Source organism: Suillus discolor (genome assembly GCF_016758755.1).
Source record: "Suillus discolor strain FC423 chromosome Unknown F5147scaffold_94, whole genome shotgun sequence".
NCBI classification, from domain to species: domain Eukaryota; kingdom Fungi; phylum Basidiomycota; class Agaricomycetes; order Boletales; family Suillaceae; genus Suillus; species Suillus discolor.
In genome coordinates, this window is record NW_024541341.1 from 132,861 (window position 1) to 150,577 (window position 17,717).

At 47.2% G+C, this 17,717-nt stretch overlaps 6 protein-coding genes across 6 annotated transcripts; 3 read left to right on the forward strand and 3 right to left on the reverse strand.

Annotated features, from left to right (window-relative positions):
- Positions 1-208: 208 nt before the first annotated feature.
- Positions 209-1,394, reverse strand: F5147DRAFT_723102 (uncharacterized protein). Its single transcript, XM_041438955.1, has 4 exons — positions 951-1,394; positions 787-895; positions 412-732; positions 209-359 (listed from the first exon to the last, which is right to left on the reverse strand). Exons 1-4 carry the CDS (start codon positions 1,079-1,081, stop codon positions 333-335), a joined length of 588 nt encoding a protein of 195 aa, XP_041286675.1. The 5' UTR covers positions 1,082-1,394; the 3' UTR covers positions 209-332.
- Positions 1,395-1,600: 206 nt separating this feature from the next.
- F5147DRAFT_723104 (DNA mismatch repair protein) lies at positions 1,601-5,898 on the forward strand. Its single transcript, XM_041438956.1, has 25 exons — positions 1,601-1,677; positions 1,729-2,060; positions 2,110-2,322; positions 2,375-2,516; positions 2,568-2,654; positions 2,705-2,886; positions 2,946-3,063; positions 3,115-3,176; positions 3,230-3,337; positions 3,389-3,481; positions 3,547-3,684; positions 3,737-3,859; positions 3,907-4,078; positions 4,137-4,200; positions 4,247-4,308; positions 4,359-4,454; positions 4,506-4,529; positions 4,577-4,617; positions 4,670-4,837; positions 4,892-4,937; positions 4,994-5,039; positions 5,090-5,268; positions 5,321-5,388; positions 5,439-5,481; positions 5,536-5,898. Exons 1-25 carry the CDS (start codon positions 1,632-1,634, stop codon positions 5,763-5,765), a joined length of 2,883 nt encoding a protein of 960 aa, XP_041286676.1. The 5' UTR covers positions 1,601-1,631; the 3' UTR covers positions 5,766-5,898.
- Positions 5,899-7,585: 1,687 nt separating this feature from the next.
- F5147DRAFT_437957 (uncharacterized protein) lies at positions 7,586-9,158 on the forward strand. The gene is made up of 3 exons (XM_041429862.1): positions 7,586-7,792; positions 7,842-8,253; positions 8,303-9,158. Exons 1-3 carry the CDS (start codon positions 7,687-7,689, stop codon positions 9,087-9,089), a joined length of 1,305 nt encoding a protein of 434 aa, XP_041286677.1. The 5' UTR covers positions 7,586-7,686; the 3' UTR covers positions 9,090-9,158.
- Positions 9,159-9,383: 225 nt separating this feature from the next.
- F5147DRAFT_437962 (P-loop containing nucleoside triphosphate hydrolase protein) lies at positions 9,384-10,556 on the reverse strand. Its single transcript, XM_041429863.1, has 2 exons — positions 10,293-10,556; positions 9,384-10,236 (listed from the first exon to the last, which is right to left on the reverse strand). The coding sequence occupies exons 1-2, from the start codon at positions 10,307-10,309 to the stop codon at positions 9,459-9,461; spliced, it is 795 nt and encodes a 264-aa protein (XP_041286678.1). The 5' UTR covers positions 10,310-10,556; the 3' UTR covers positions 9,384-9,458.
- A 1,316-nt stretch (positions 10,557-11,872) lies between these two features.
- Positions 11,873-12,928, reverse strand: F5147DRAFT_657858 (uncharacterized protein; the record flags this gene model as incomplete). Its single annotated transcript, XM_041434340.1, has 7 exons — positions 11,873-12,124; positions 12,175-12,258; positions 12,392-12,444; positions 12,478-12,569; positions 12,613-12,660; positions 12,708-12,799; positions 12,899-12,928. The coding sequence occupies 7 exons, from the start codon at positions 12,926-12,928 to the stop codon at positions 11,873-11,875; spliced, it is 651 nt and encodes a 216-aa protein (XP_041286679.1).
- Positions 12,929-15,514: 2,586 nt separating this feature from the next.
- Positions 15,515-17,531, forward strand: F5147DRAFT_438026 (P-loop containing nucleoside triphosphate hydrolase protein). The gene is made up of 4 exons (XM_041429865.1): positions 15,515-15,610; positions 15,663-15,858; positions 15,908-16,379; positions 16,432-17,531. The coding sequence occupies exons 1-4, from the start codon at positions 15,578-15,580 to the stop codon at positions 17,207-17,209; spliced, it is 1,479 nt and encodes a 492-aa protein (XP_041286680.1). The 5' UTR covers positions 15,515-15,577; the 3' UTR covers positions 17,210-17,531.
- Positions 17,532-17,717: the final 186 nt, after the last annotated feature.

Genomic DNA, 17,717 nt, shown 5'->3' on the forward strand with positions numbered 1-17,717 from the left:
TTCGTCTATTGGCTTGAAGGAATTGATGGAGCATTGAATACATCGATTATGCCTGTGATTCGGTGATTCTACAAGCCTTGTCACCCACGACTACTGAAAATCCCCCTCGTTTGGTAATGAGACTACAAGTTCCAGAGCAGGGAGACTGCCTATTCCGATTCGGGGTGTCTCAGCTGTCTCTGCAACTTACTCAATAGACATAATAAGATATTCGTCTTGCGGCGAGACCGCATTTCCTTTGTCTGCTGCAGCTCTGGGCTGTGTGCTTTTAGCCCACGTAGAACATCCAAGCCAACTTCAGAGGTTAGCATTATCGGTGAGGGAGAAACGACTCAGATCTGAACCGAGCCAGGGTGAGCCTGTAATTCAATCACATTAAAACTTCCCTGTATTCGTACCAAGAACGCTTACCAAAATCAAAGTAAGTCGATCCAGTTCCAAAAAACAGTCAAAATGACGCGTCGAGAAATCCGTAGGGCAGACAGTGGTGTAGGGATGATTCGTGATAATGTCTCTATCGTCCTTTGTGAAGCACATCTGAGCCTGCTGACTGAGCCTGCAGATGAGACGACCTGGTGAATTGTAATCGTAGACATTACCCGAGTCTTCAAAGCGAGAAATAGCTCTATTAAAGTCCCAGATGTGTACGTAGAAGGAACGCTCTATAGGGAGTTCTTCCAGTCTTTGTCCGGATTCAGGAGCACGATACGAGGCAGGGCATATGCCATTTTGCTGCCGAATAAGATGATTTGGTGGCTTGGATGATGCGAAAAGCAGCGTGCGTACTTGGGTCCCCACTCGGACCAAGGAATCTCGACAGGTATCTCTGACTGTGGCCTTTGTCGCAAAAATGGCCATAGTATCGACGACCAGTATCACATGAGCGCGACAGGACCTCCAAAACCATGATTTGCGACTCTAGAGATGTCACGTAGTCAGGCCGGGCTCACAATGCCAACAGCTGCTGTTTCTTCAAAACGGAATTCAAATGGAAGTCAGACTGCCATATGGATGCCAATCTCTTGAATGAATGCATCTTGCTAGAAATGTCGACCCAGTCCAGGGTAGTAGGAGTCTCCATGAAGCCCTGAGCATAAAGCTCTAATACGCATTGAATGTCGGCGAAATTCTGGGCCACATGCCAAAAGGTTTTGAAGGCCTAGCGTAATTCGAAAGTCAGCACATAGGAATCATTGAACCACGTGAAAGAATGAACTACTACTATACACAGCACGGAGGGTCTTTGAAATGAAGGAGAAGAATATGACTGTAATAGGAAGCGAGAATATCCCAACCGGCCGGCGCACACATTTGATATTCCCAGGGGTTATGGGGTACTGCTAGTATCGAGTCGAAACGTGAATTCCTCGTTTCTGCACAGAGGAGAATTTCACATTGAAACATTGCATAAACACCCGTGGTAAATGTATGAGATTGTTCAAGTTGAACGTTGAAGCTTTGAACAACGCTGAAATTCAGGAATTACATAACGAATGAAGCTTGAAGCTTGAAGCTTTGAAGTCTTGAAATGGCAGCAGATTTGCAAAAGAGAGCGGGAGCAATTTTTCAATACGCGTGGCGCGACGCGTCTTTCGCTTCTTCCTTCTATTATCAAGTCAAAATTTAGTATCATGGCTTTCATGTATGGGAAGGAAAAAGATGCAGAGCATGAACTGAGTGAGTCTTCGATTGCTCGACGATAGAATTTTAACTCTGACCTGAGGCCAGCCTCTGACCCCGGTTTCGTTGCATTCTTTTCCAAACTCCCAAAGAAATCTCCTGAAACTGGAACGATCCGTCTATTTGATCGCACAGACTACTACTCTGTCCACGGGCAGGATGCTCACTATGTCGCAACACACGTCTTTCGTACCAACTCCGTCCTCAAGTATCTAGGTGCTGGAGGCAAGGCTGGTGGTCTTCCGAGCGTCACGCTCAGCCACACCCTGGCTCACTCGTTTTTGCGAGATGCCCTCACATCTAAACAACTGCGCGTAGAAATATGGGTGCCCGCACCTGGGCAGGGAAGGAAAGCTTCCAAATTCATTTTGGAAAAAGAGGTGAGCAAGTAATGTCGTGTCTTTATAGCCATAATCAACCATTCGAAAGGCATCACCTGGAAATCTCCAAGCTGTTGAAGACCTTCTCTTTGTCAGCTCTGATGTTACATCGGCACCTATCGTTTTAGCTGTCAAAGTATCATCATCGTCAGTCATGAACAAAGCCAAGACCAAGTCAATCGGCATTGCCTTCGCGGATACCAGTGTGAGGGAGTTCGGAGTTGCTGACTTCATTGACAACGATCTTTTCTCGAATCTTGAGGTGGGTTTACTTAGTTGCAGACCGTCATCACTATCTCCTCACACTGGAGTAGTCTCTTGTCATACAGCTTTCAGTTAAAGAAGCTATTATTCCCACCGGAACAGTATCTGGAACAACAGACCGCGACCTCGACTTGAGCAAGCTAAAAGCCGTGTTCGAGAGGTGCGCCGTGGTTGTGACCGAACGTAAACCAAGTAAGTCAACATTTATGTGGTTTCTTAAGTCTATCTGATTCCAGGTCCTAGGCGAGTTTACTCCAAAACATGTGCAAGACGACGTTAAAAAATTAACGATCGACTCAGAAACGGATTCAGACTCTGCTGCTTCGATTCGTGGGTTTTGATATCTAAACTGCATAAACAACACTCACAATATTATCTAGCTGAGCTCTCCCTTCCTTCAGCCCCGTCTGCACTTTCTGCCTTGATCAGCTATCTTTCTCTCCTGTCTGATCCCTCCAATCACGGGGCATACAAGTTACGGACACACGATCTAGCACGATATATGCGCTTGGATGCTAGTGCATTGCGTGCACTGAATCTGATTGACGCCCCTGGGAGTACTGTAAGTCATTCAAGATGCAGTTCACACTGATATCTTCCCTGCTAACGGTCGCTCTGTAGGGAAGTATCAATAAACACGCAACCCTCCTTGGTCTGCTAAATAAATGCAAGACTGCTCAAGGAACTAGGCTTCTCGGGACATGGCTTAAGCAACCATTGGTAAATCTGCACGAAATACGTACGCCCGTTTTCTTACTCCACTTGACGTAACAAAACTTTAGCCTTGCAGGTAAACGACAAGACCTTGTGGAGACATTTGTAGATGATGGATCTTCTAGAAGAACACTGCAGGTTAGTAGTACCATACCCTTTGTCAAGGGGCGTCACTTATTTTCATTCCACAGGATGACTACTTGAAGCTAATGCCTGACCTCCACCGACTAAGCAAACGATTCAAGAAATCTATCGCATCTCTTGAGGATGTTGTGCGCGTATATCAAGTGGTCCTCAAGGTACTTTGCTTCGATTCCCGGCCCTCAGTGTTACTTACTTTACCCAACTAGTTGCCCGGTTTGCTTGAGACTCTCGAAGGTGTCCAATACGAACACGAGGAACACAAGGAGCTAATCGATGAAGTTTATATCAAGCCTTTCCAGGTGTGCATGTCATAGATTCGTCGAATTACATTATCACTGCTCCCTCTAACACTTTCTGTTACCAGACTGTCAACGAGAATCTCGTCAAATATGGTGAAATGGTGGAGTCGACGCTAGATCTCGAAGAACTCGAACATCATAATTACGCGATCAAGCCTGACTATGATGAGCGTCTGCAGGTTCTGGCAGATAAACTTGTGGAGGTTCATATTATGCCTATCAGAATAATGGCGAACAGGGCTGACGTTTTCTCAGATCCGGGACAGTCTTGATGCTGAACATCGTGCGACCGGCAAGGATCTCGATCTCGATCTCGACAAAAAGTTACACCTCGAGAACTCCCAGAATTATGGATACTGCTTCAGGTTGACGAAGAATGTACGCTTCCCGTACTGCGAGATGTCATAAGCTCACATACCCATCAGGACGCGAAAGCCATCATGCGGAAGAACAAATATATTGAACTCGGAACTGTCAAGAGCGGGGTCTACTTTACGACCAAGAAGCTAAAAGCACTTTCCACGGACCATCAAGAGGCTACGCATGAATATCAGCGAACGCAGAGCGGGTTAGTGAAGGAAGTTGTGAACATTGCATGTAAGATACTCCTCTCACCACTACTTTCGCATTCACATATGCCTTTTCCTTCGTACAGCAACATATACGTCCGTACTAGAGAATCTCGACCACATCATTGCACACCTAGACGTTATCATCAGGTGAGCCCCGCGACTGGAGCCTGCACATGTGGTAACGATCATCCAGTTTCGCTCATGTTTCTGTAAACGCTCCTGAGCCATACGTGAAACCAAAAGTCTCGGAGAAAGGCAAGTTTTGGAGATGATGTTCAACGCAGGAATTGATCAACGCACATCAGGTTCTAGCGGCTTAATATTACGCGACGCGCGACATCCTTGCCTCGAAGTTCAGGACGATATAAGCTTTATTCCAAATGATGTGGAAATGGTGAAGGGTAAGGTTTATGGCACTCTCACCGTTACATGTCTCATGTGCCGCCTTGTAGGCGAGGGTGAATTTCAGATAATCAGTAGGTGCTGCTCCTGTACCGTTTTAACGGAGCTAACCTACCGAAAGCTGGTCCAAACATGGGCGGAAAGAGCACGTATATTCGTCAGGTGCATCAGCTATGTCATCGTTCGCGAACGTCATTCTCAACCTACCTCATAGGTTGGAGTCATTGCTCTCATGGCACAGACCGGATGTTTTGTTCCTTGCTCGGAGGCAACATTACCAATTTTCGATTCGGTGCTTTGCCGTGTGGGTGCAGGTGACAGTCAGTTGAAGGGTGTCTCGACTTTCATGGCCGAAATGCTTGAGACTGCTTCGATCCTCCGAGTAGGTGGCATCTACACAAATATTTCCTCAGTCTGACTGTCGCGCACTGTGCAGTCTGCTACTCAAGATTCTCTCATTATTATTGATGAGCTCGGCCGCGGTATGTCTTCTGTTGTACGATGGGGCACAGTTTGTCAATATTTGCCTTATCTTCAGGAACTTCAACGTATGACGGATTCGGCCTGGCATGGTCTATATCTGAGTATGAGAACAATATTTATTTCCTGAAGTTGTATCTGACGGCACCCAAAGGCATATTGCATCCCACATCCGCGCTTTCTGCTTGTTTGCTACTCACTTTCATGAGTTGACTGCCCTCGACCAGGAGCTTCCTCACGTCAAAAACCTTCACGTCGTGGCTCATGTGAACCAAGAAGATGCATCTGCGCCGCGTGAGAAGGATATCACGCTCTTGTACAAGGTCGAACCAGGTGTGTTTCGATGTTCCGACCAAACCTTTTTCTCTGAAACCTTTGGATGAAGGCGTTTCGGACCAAAGCTTTGGTATCCACGTTGCACAACTGGCCAACTTCCCTGAAAATGTGGTCAAAGTTAGTTCTGTATAGAACTGTTCTCATAATGTCCGCTGACCGTGTTTTAGCTCGCAAAACGGAAAGCTGATGAACTAGAAGATTTTGCAACCGGTAATTATTACAAAAAAATGTCATGAATCTGTCACGCTGATGTTTGCTGAGCAGGACAACAATCAGAACCCGAGCATTCGGACGAAGTTACCGAAGAGGGCATCCAAATCATCGAGGAGTTACTGAAAAAGTGGGCCTCCGAGTCTTCAGCTGATGATGAGGACGTCATGATGGAAGATGTGTCACACGAGGCTCAGCTATCTGAACTGCGGCGATGTGTCGAAGAGTTCAGACCACGCATAGAACAAAATGCGTGGGTACAGTCTCTTCTCACGTCTTTCTGATCTCTTGCTATTTCATTTCCTTGCTATTCTCGCTATCATTGCTGTCTGGATACCATACATAATCAAACTGCCCTGTATCATTTAGTATTGTCGCATCTTCCGCAACTGCGTCCTCGCGTTCAGGACGATTGGGGGGAGGGGGGAACTTTGGCGTTCGAACCTTTGTGGTGCGAATGTTCATTTCCGTGGTTTTACTTTGTTATTGCTGGACCCTGGACTGGAAGCCTTCGTCACAGGCTGTGGTGATAGGCCTACACGATCAAAAGGCGTGTTTCGCTCGCTCAATGCCGGTGGACAATATTGGCACTTGAAGCGAGCAGAGATCGAGTCTTGCAGTGTCAGGAGGGGGTACCCATGAAGACTTTAATTTCCAGCTTTGACCTCATCACAATACAGATTCGGAGGTGACCTGGACTCGTCACCGCTGACGCTAAGCCACCTCCAGCTAGCATGTGTGGGGTGCCACGAGCAACCTAACGCTGGCGACAGTGGGACAGATGAAGGGCGAGGACCCACGCCGGCAAAGAAAGATCAAGCGTGAGGTAGATGAGCACGCGGCCCACAACAGTGGGGGATACGAACATGTGGATCACTGCAGCAGAGCTGAGCGCACAGCTCATGACGATGAAAAATAAGCTTGCGGTTCGCGGTGGCGTGAATGGGCATGCCACTCATCATAGAATGCGGGACACACGGTCCATAATAGCCAAAAAAAAAGAGGAAGTGGTGCGAGGCAGCGCACACTGAGTGTGCATAATAGCGAAAACGAACACAAGAGTTGTGACCAAGTAGATCGATGTCGATGAAAGTTGCTACTGATCGCCGAGTTATTACGGTGGTGACACCGTGGTGTGGAAGGTCAAGCAGCAGCATCGCAGCGATGTGCACTGGAATTTGGAAAGCGGGTAGTGATAAAGTAGAAAATGAAGAATGAAGGGGCAGGAGATTAATCGATTAATCCTAGCGCCAGACATAGTAAACGGTGCACTCGAGTAGGCCCATCGGAAACGATCGAATGAGAATGAGAAACATACCACGATCGAGCCTGAGTGGCATGAGGATTGCGCATGCGACTAAAAGGCGCACATAGAGGTATTCTATTAGACGCCGTGTGCTGAGTGTATTGTTCCGAACATGACTCCGTAAATTCAAATACAGGCCGCGAGAAGCGAGTTCATTGAATAATATGTATATGTAATACGTGACCGATCATCGGCACCCCGGACAGCCTCCGGGGCAGTGTTGCCGTCTAATATGTTGATGACACGATGCTATCACTTGATTTTTCCTAGTATTAGGTCAATAACAATGCGTTGGTTTATCGCCCGTACCCTGAAGTGCACAGCCGAATCCTCACCGCTGCAGCTCAACCAGCAGCTTAGCATCATGATAGGCTGCCATGTGTGAACTTGTGTCGTAATATATCGTAATATCTAGGCCTGAAAGGATTTCGTTACATTGGCATATGAACTTATATCCATAAGTTGCCTCCCCCATGCTCAACGCCGTTCTCTGATCTCACAGGCTGGCACGTGTACGAACATGCTGAATACGAGCGTCTTCATGATCATACCATTACTGATTCCTGTTTTTAACCAGAACGTAGGCTGACACTACTCAAAAGCAGCGAAAACGCAAGTCAAGACGTACCTTTCTCTGTCTTGTCTTGACTCTTGAGTCATTAGTTGAGTCCTAATCACACACAACCATCTAGTGTGAGTGTTATTTAACTCTCCCTTAGCTGAGGTAAACTTGAAATCAGAAGCCCTTCATGAGCTCATCTCAACCTCGCGATGTTGTTGATCCCAACAATACTGAAGTCGGAGAACATCCTCACCGCCCAGACACATGCAGTGTTGTCATTTGCGGAGAATCCGGATCTGGTAAAAGTTCCTTGGTCAATTTGATCGCTCGGACGAACATGGCGGTGACATCTTGCGATGCTGGGGGATGTACGACTACAACCAGTGTGCACGAGGTGTTGATTCTGAACGAGACGTTGAAGGTGAAGCTTTCTGATACAGTCGGTCGGTCCAATTCGCCGCTCCTCGTGGCTATTGCTGAATTAGATTGTAGGTCTGAACGAGGGCCCCCGAGGCATAGTTCCAGATAAGGAGGCTCGAAGAATTTTGAAGAGGCTCCTTCGAACTCTGACGGAGCAAGGCAATCTTCATCTCGTCATGTACTGTGTGCGGGGTGAGAGAGAGATTCGGACACTCCGCCAGAACTATCAGTTAATCCGCTCTCAAGTCAAGGGGAAAGTTCCAATTGTCCTTGTCGTCACATGTTTGGAGTCCTATCAACCAGAGATGGAAGACTGGTGGAGGATTAATGAGCGGATCATCTCAAACCTCGGGATGACCTTCGCTGGCCACGCGTGTATCACCACAGCGACAATGACAGGACCTGTGTTTGTGGAGCGTCGCACCCACTCATACGACACTGTCTGCAAACTCATCGAGCAGTGTCACCTATCGAATAACACAGGGTACGTATTCCCTATACTCTTTGTATCGCATCTTCCTAAAATTTATCAGTGGCAACAAGCACCCAAATGTTGTTGTCTTTGGGCAGAGAGGAGCAGGAAAAAGCTCACTCGTCAATCTCATTGCGGGAAAGAACGTAGCAAATACATCCATTGACCTAAAGCGCTGCATGCTGAAGTGGGAAGAATATCCCGTCAAATTCGATGGTGGCTCTTACAATATATTCGATACTGTTGGACTCGAGGAACCACAGCTGGGAATCCCACAGTACCTCGATGCTGTCGAGAATGCCTATAGTCTCATCCAGAATTTGGAGAGACAAGGTGGCATTGATCTACTCATGTTGTGCATGCGCGCGGGCCAGCTCACTGCTACGCTTCAAAACAATTACCGGCTCTTTAACGAATTCCTTTGTGAAAAGAAGGTCCCCTTCGTTATGGTGATCACATACCTCGAAAACGAAGTCGGGGAAATGGATAACTGGTGGAAGAGAAACGAGAAAACTTTCCGTCACCAAGAGTTCCATGTCGATGGTCATGCGTGCATCACCGCCATTCGAGGCAATTGTCCAGAACGGTATGAGCAATCACGCACCACGATCCGGAAACTTGTCAAGGAGTTCACTGCTGACGGGCAGAAGCGAGCACGGAAAGAAGGAGAGGAGACAAACCAGTTCATGTCGTTGATGCGAAAGCTGAGGGGGCTAGTTTCAGCGAAGTCACGTTCGAAAAAGGATAATATTGTCCCTCGCCTCACCAAGAGGTGCGGTTTGACTCCAAACGTCGCCAAGCAGTTGGCCGATAGGATTAAGAAAGACGCGGTAGAAGGACCTAGTTGACTCGACTTCCCGTGTTCGGTAGCTTGTGCTCATTCTGGTTGTAGACTTTTAAATTTATATTGGAACTGCAACGCGTTGACGAGGGATTAGTGCTTGCAGGATGAGATTTTCCTTTTATCAACGCCTGCGTAACTACGAGAGACTACGCCCAGAGCTCAATTAACGGTCAGCGGGAAAGACATTCTAAATCACGCGAAACTGGTGCGCACGCGTACGTGGGGTCTTCATTTCTAATTAGACATAGATAATAAATATTTAAATTGTAAGGAGAATTTCAAAGAGTAGAATAATTATGCTTGTAAGAAATGATGACGTATTAGTCTACAACCGGCATTAATGAGCACAAGCTATCGAGCACGGGAAGTCGAGTCAACTAGGTCCTTCTACCGCGTCTTTCTTAATCCTATCGGCCAACTGCTTTGCGACGTCCGGAGTCAAACCGCACCTCTTGGTGAGGCGAGGGACAATATTATCCTTTTTCGAACGCGATTTCCCTGAAACTAGCCCCCTCAACTTTCGCATCAACGACACGAACAGGTTGTCTCCTCCTTCCCATAGTCGCTTCTGCCCGTCAGCAGTGAACTCCTTAACAAGTTTGCGGATCGTGGTGCGCGATTGCTCATACCGTTCTGGACAATTGCCTCGAATGGCGGTGATGCACGCATGTCCATTGACATAGAACTCCTGGTGACGGAAAGTATCTTTGTTTCTCTTCCACCAGTTATCCATTTCTCCGACTTCGTTTTCGAGGTATGTGATCACCATAACGATGGGGACCTTCTTTTCACAGAGGAATTCGTGAAAGAGCCGGTAATTGCTTTGAAGCGTAGCAGTGAGTCGGCCTGCGCGCATGCAGAACACGAGTAGATCAACGCCACCTTGTCTCTCCAAATTCTGGATGAGATTATAGGCATTCTCGACAGCATTGAGGTATTCTGGGATTCCCAGCTGCGGTTCCTCGAGTCCAACAGTATCGAATATGTTGTAAGAGCCGCCATCGAATTTGACAGCATATTCTTCCCACTTCAGCGTGCAGCGCTTTAGGTCAATGGATGTCTTTGCTACGTTCTTTCCCGCAATGAGATTGACAAGCGAGCTTTTGCCTGCTCCTCCCTGCCCAAAGAGAACGATGTTTTTATGGTTGTTTCTACTTATTATTGTTAGAAAAATATAGCACAAGGATCTTGTCTAGATTCCTCGTACCCTGTATCCGAGTACATTGCGATTTGGAAGAGATGTTCAGGATGTTACTAGGGTGCCGTAGTGTTTGACCGCATTTCTTTTAAACCCTACGAATGTTGACCACGCTCCTTGCACCCATATTTTAGACGCCTCCGAGTCGATCGGATACTGACTCGACGATTGACGTTTGCCTACGGATTGCCGCTAAGCCGCATCTGTCAAATGAACTTGAGGTAAACTCGTGTTGATGACACAATGATTCACGAAATTAATTCCTAGTTACCTGTTAGAAGAGCTTGGTGAGCGTCATAACCAAATACAAATTACATTCAGGGATCACTTCAACGAGTTAGAGAACGAGCGTCAGAGCCCCTGCAACTACATGCAGCTTTGGGGCAAAATAGCAGAGGCGGCGTCTGTGGCGATCGTACGATTCGTGATGATGATATAGTTAGAAGATGGGGAGCCAAGTTGAAGGGCAACTGACATTCCTAGGCCTCGAGATTATGTCGTGGCTTCAACTTCTCGTTACGGTGAGGCGTGGCATTTCATACCAGTACAACTCCGACACTTGAGTCCTAGTAGCGTGTACAAGCAAATCTAACCATCTACAGACCGAAGCTCCGAGCAGCGTGTGGTACTTACATAACAATGACAACAGTGTAGAGCACTTTACCAAATTACGTTTGCGCAGTCTGAGTGTTTCTTTGTCTGAGCTCGAGATAAGCGCATCATACTCTGGATATTGTGGTGCAAAGGGTCCATTCCCTGGAGTTCTTAAGGACAGTGACCTTGAATCGAAGTCGAAGTTCATGCATGTCGGTTCGAACGTTCAAGCTGCAACTTGCCTCATGGTGGTCGGGGGTTGCCGATAACTCCCCGCGAGTCTTGGTTCTTCATGAAAATCGGTGCTCAATTAAATGGTCCATGCATATGGTGAAATATAAAGGTTATTAGTACTGTGAAAGGATAGTGATTGATAAGTCACAATCGACAATGTGGTCGTGTTATTATGTAATGAAGGAGTGGTAGTCAGCCAATAAAAGATCGTTTATCGTTTATGGTATATGATCTTCCTCTATACAGGGCAGCTGTTTATGTAACTGAGACCACACGTATGAAAATTGAGTTACATCCACAACATCTAATCCTATATTGACCTTGGAGGGGCGTCCACCCGCGCGTGTAATTTACGGGATTCTTATGTGCCAGGGTTCCAAGGGCAGCAAGGAGAGGACGGGGGTTCCTGACATGACAACCTTTGAGGGTATGTGCTGATTAAGCTTACTGCGTTATAGTCTACATGTCGTAGCTTTGTCTGAAATAAACACGAAGGAGATGTCAAACATGCCATCACTGTCAGCAAATAGAATAGAAATCCAAAGATCGTTGTGGAAATGATCACCAAAGCGATGCTGGGCTGCTGGTACCACATGTTGCCGCCGAGGGCGATCCCAAAGAGAAGAAGGGATATTTGAAGCAAGAATTGCATGACAGCATCGAGATACCATGTGATGAGGCCGTCAAACATCTCTTTCCTCGGTTCTCCAGCGAGCCGCGACCATATCTGTAGAACTTGTAGTACCCGAGCCGCTGCTTGCCTAGTATGACCCCGAATGCTGAAGCTCATGGAAAAGCTTGCGTATGCGACCCATTTGGATCCTCATAGCCAGCACAGTCGGCAACCACGTAGACGCTGGGTCTGCGTGGATGGAGCCCGCTGCAGTGAGGTTGCCGAGTCTGATCTGCACGAGTTGCGCGAGAAGGCCATTCGTGGTGTCGCTGGTGTCGGGACTGAGATTGGACTCCATGACGACAATGAAAGACATGCTGGCAGCGGACAAAAGACCAGACTGATCAAGCATCAGTTTCAAAGTGGATCAAAGATGAACGCGAAACGTACGGTGAGCAAGATATCGCTCATGTCGCTGTGGTATCGGTCGAGGAACTGGTCGTCGTATTCTGCTGTAACTCGTTGGTATATTACCTAGAAACGATACCGATTGTCCTTGCCATCCTTCGACGCAATCGTCGAATTCTGGAGAACTTCTTCATGACACGTGCTCTGCGTGTAGGGTGTGTCTCAGCTGCGATCGCTCGCCTTGTTTTTTTTTGCTCACAATCCATTGAGATTTAACTCGTCTTTCTTCACCCGGCTGAGACATCTTATGAGCTTTGTTTAAAATCGCAATTGATATCGACTTACGAAGCCAAATCGCTGTCCGGTACAACTTTGGAAGCACTTTCCTGTTCGTGACCTTCTGATGGCTGGGAAGGCCCAGCATTCGAACTGCCGCCCTGGTGAGGATTTAAACAGAAGCATCAGAGCAGAACCACTTACATCACTGATGGTGGCTTCACCGGTAAAGGTGTACCATTTTCCTTCTCTCTATCTTCCTGTTATACGGGTGACAAACTCAGGAATCGGCCGCTTACTCTGAATCCTCTGGGGGTCCTAGGGTCTGTTCTGGGGCAGGCTGCTCGTCGGCCCTAACGCGATGGTCCTCAGCGCCGTCAGTGCTCGATTGCTAAGTTCGACATGAGTAAGTGAAAGCTCTAGTCATATTTGGATGCGGGCAGTGGAACTGGGAAGAGTATGAGCGCATAGATATAAGTAATGGTAATACACAGCAGGCTGGTCGAGCGCCTGAATCCATCACGAACACGTCTTTCTTGACACTGAGGGTGTCGTGAATGTTGCTATCTTGCTGCCAATTCGTAACACAGTGGGGGTTTTGACATTTTACCACATTTTGCCACTAGTGAAATCGCATTCGAAATGCAATCTAGAGCGCTCCAGAGCGTTCCAGGCTAGGTCTAGAATGCTCTAGCCAGGTCTAGAACTGCTTTTGATTGAAGTTTTGCAAGAGGTAAAATGTCCAAACCTCCGATGTGTAAGTTGTGAAGAAAAGCCAAACCAGGTGACCTAGGGTTACTAAGGTGGGGTTAAGGTTACTCGTCGGCGTGTATCGCAATTTTAAAACTCGGCCGGTGACGTATTCTCGATTTTAGGCTAGGCATGGCTGTCGAGCTACATGCGTTACTGGGACGCGTCCATGCCAGGCTTGGCTCTCATCCTCTTAATTAATGCGTTCGACAAGATGACTCAAGACTATCATTGCATCTAACTTGAACGACATAAGACTCAAGAGCGACTTGGAGATTTGACGGAGAAGACACGATAGGCTTAGTGGAATATGCACTCACCCCAATACAGTTCCAGGGTTAGAGTCACTATGGTCTTTCGACAATGATGACATCGGCCTGACCTCAGGCAAGCAATTCTCGGGCGATTTTGACGTTGCCAACTGTTGGTCATTGAGCGGACAAATGGCAAGCTTCTTCGCTCTTCAGGCCTCAGGAACCATATCAAGTAAGGAGAGGTGATGTCCGGCATGTAGACTACACTTCCAGGCCTCCCCATCGTATAGTTCTACCGCGAGAGCAGGTTATAACCATGACAGCCATTCAAAACATATACATCTCCGACTCTAACGCGCCTGCTGAAGTGCGTCTGTGTTCCCACCCAATTTCGTTCGATGCTACACATATGATATCGACCGCCTTCGAGTATTGCGTAGGTCCAGTCGGCTTCAACGTTTTTTTTGTGGTGCAACTGATAACTGTGGTGGTTTAAACTTAGAGACCCAAGGCCTAACATTTGCTTCTGGGCATGATTGTTATCTTGACGTACGTTACTGGGATCATATCAGAGCATCCCAGACACTTTCATCACGCTGCGTTCTTAAGACGTCCTCCTCAGGAGGTACGCGCTGTCGCCCATAGTAATCGATCACAACACTCAAGTCCTCGTCGCAGTTCCAGACCCGATACACATCCAAAAATGATCCTCAAACACTTTCAAGGCTTTCATTCTCGCCCCCTTCTGCTGTAATAAGGTCATTGGGATATTTGGCAGCTGATCACGACCAGGCTCCGCTACAGCCGATAGCGGGGGACCGAAATACCCCTTGGTTCGCTCAGAAATATGGATGCATGAAGGCACCTTGCGATGTGAACACTGAGACATTCAAAGTCATACATTAACAATGACATTATCATACGTGAATCAATGTAAGGAATACGCCTAACTTCTTCAATCCAGACAGTGCGAAATCGTATTGCAGACAAAGACTTTCATGAAGAAAGGAGAGGCAAAAAAATTCTCTTTTTTTTAGCGATTGGTGAAACAATTGCATATCTCCTCGCATGCGATGATCTTGAAGCCGGCAATATTTTGCAAGCCTAGTATAGGGGCTAGTCCTTATTAGAAATGATGTCATAAGTGAAAGGTCATGTGAATGAAGGTCAATGAACGATTGAGTGGCACATTATGTAATACTAGGTGATTCCGATCACCCTGGCAGTGCCAAGTAATCCCCGACTCCTATGTAGGAGGGCTTTGTTTTGATGATCGTTCTCGTGGTGAGGTGCATACGCCGTGAGCTTTATTCGTCATCGGAAGTTCCATTTTTTGAGTCTATCTAGATTCACTCTTAAGGGTCCGTTGTCACTTCAGTTGACGGTGTCTTCACTCATCGTTATGTTTATCCTCGAGGACGTTAAACATCAATTGTCGTTCATGGCGTTACATAAACAAATTGTAATGATATCTGATGTTTTGAATGACTTAGTGGGTCGAGAACCAATTTGGTTTTCGTGGTCTTATGACGAAATTCGGTGCGCTCTTAAGCCTCTTTAAGAGTGTCACTCAGCTTCGACATTATTTGGTGCAATTAGGCGAGCGTCGTATCCAAGGTCGTACTTGTGGTCGTAAATGTGTTCCAATTCAACGTTTATCTGCTTTTTTTGAGGAACACGTTCTACTGCCAAAATGATGTACATATACTAGCGAATGACAAACAAAGGAGTCGGGGATGGGTACCGGGTGCTTACACCGTTACCGATATGTAACATGAACATGCTGATGACATGATGCTTGTTAATAACACCAGGCGACCACTTGATTTTCACTAGTATTAGGTTAAAAACAATGGAGTCGTCCGTACCCTGAAGTGCACTCACGGTGACTCACCACTGCAGGTTGCAGCTAGACCAGCTTGGCATTATGATATGCCATGTGCGAAACCCAATGTATTTACTAGGCAACAATCTCGGAGCATAGTGGTTTTGATATCTATGAGCTCATGCAGCTACGCCTTCTCCCCAATGCCCAACACCATTCTCAGATCTCACTGGCACGTGCACGGAACATGCGCGTACTGACTCCAGGCTGACACTACTCAAAAACAGCGAAGGCGCAAGTCAAGACGTACCTTTCTGTCCTTTCTTGAGTCATTATTGCAATGTCAAGTCCTGCTCGCGCACAACCATCTAGTGTAAGTATTGTTTGACTCTTCCTAAGCTAAGCTAAGGTTAACTTGAAAGTAGTCCTCCATCTCATCTCAATGTGTTGTCATTTGCGGAGAAGCCGGATCTGGTAAAAGTTCTTTGGTCAATTTAATCGCTGGGAGGAATATTGCAGTGACATCCTGCGATGCTGGGGGATGTACAGCTGAAACTAATATGTACGACGATTTGATGATTCGGAACGAGACGTTGAAGGTAAAGCTTGTCGATACAGCTGGTTGGTCCAGTTCTCTGCTCTTCGTGACTATTACTGAATCAGATTGTAGGTTTGGACGAGGGCCCCCGAGGCACAGTCCCAGATACAGAAGCTCGAAGAATGTTAAAGAAGCTCCTTCGAACTTTGACGAAGCAAGGCGATATTCATCTCATCATGTACTGTGTACGGGGTGAGAGAGAGATTCGGACGCTCCGCCGGAATTACGAGTTAATCCGCTCCCAAGTAAAGAGAAAAGTTCCAATTGTCCTTGTCGTCACATGTTTGGAATCCTATCAACCAGAGATGGAAGACTGGTGGAGGGTTAATGAGCCAACCATCTCACACCACGGTATGACCTTCGCTGGCCACGCATGTATCACCACGGCGACAATGACAGGACCTATGTGTGTGCAGCGCCGCACCCATTCATACGACGCTGTCTGCAAACTCATCGAGCAGTGTCGCCCATCGAGTGACGCAGGGGTTCACACTGGATTGTCACCAGGCACTATTCACCCCATCCATTCTACAAAGCCTGCGACGTGCGTATTCTCTGTACTCTTTGTATCGCATTTCCCTAACATTGATCAGCAGCAACACAAATGTTGTCATCTTTGGGCAGACAGGGGCAGGCAAAAGCTTACTCGTCAATCTCATGGCGGGAGAGGACGTAGCAAAGACGTCCAGTGACCTGGAACGCTGCACGACGAAGTGGCAAGAACATCTCATCAAATTCGATGGTGGCTCTTATAATATATTTGATACTGTTGGACTTCAGGAATCACAATCGCAAACCCTACAGTACCTCAATGCTGTCGAGGACACCCATAGCCTCATCCAGAAATTGAAGAGACAAGGTGGCATTGATCTACTCATCTTCTGCGTGCGCGCATGCCGACTCACTACTACGCTCCGAAGCAATTACCGGCTCTTTAACGAATTCCTTTGTGGAAAGAATGTCCCCATTGTTATGGTGATCACATACCTCGAAAACGAAGACGGGGAAATGGATGCCTGGTGGAAGAGAAACAAGAAAACTCTCCGTCACCACGAGTTCGATGTCGATGGACATGCGTGCATCACCGCTCTTCGAAGTGATTGTCCAAAACGGTATGAACGGTATGAACAATCGCGCACCACGATACGCAAACTTGTCAAGGAGTTCACTGCTGACGGTCGGAAGAAGCGAGAATGCAGAGGAGGAGACGACTCGTTAGTGTCATCGAGGCAAAAGCTGAAGAAGCTACCTTCAGAGAATTCGCGTTCGAAGGATATTGTCCTTTACCTCACCAAGAGGTGCGGTTTGTCTCCGGACGTCGCAAAGCAGTTGGTTGATAGGATTAAGAAAGGCGCGGTAGAAGGAGCTACTTGACTTCGTATTCGATAGCCTGTGCTCATCCCGTTTGTAGACTTTTAAATCGATCTTGAAACCGCAGCGCGTTGATGAGGGATTAGCGCCTGTAGCACTACAGATCATGGTCACAGATCATAATGCCAACGAAGATGGGACTTGCAATATTGATTCCATGTTGCTGTCGAGTGAGTGTTCTTGCATCCATGTAGAAATTAGTAGTACCCAAAAACCGTCACACGTGATTCTGCCATCTGCCGGCAGAATTTAGGCTCGGAGCCAGCCCAGCTCCGAGTCGTAACCACGGAGGAGCCGAGTGGCGACATAGTTAACCTATTGCGGCCCTGGCTTACATCTCAGTGTTCTGGAAAAACTAAGATGTGGCTGTCCATGACTGGTATGTAGGGACAGTACGCCAGGTCAGTGGACTTTCCACTCCCACTCCGAGTCGATACCTGTTCACGACTGTCTTCCTGTTATCAAGGCCCGCCTAACTACGACAGGAGTCGGACTACGCTCAGAGCTCGAT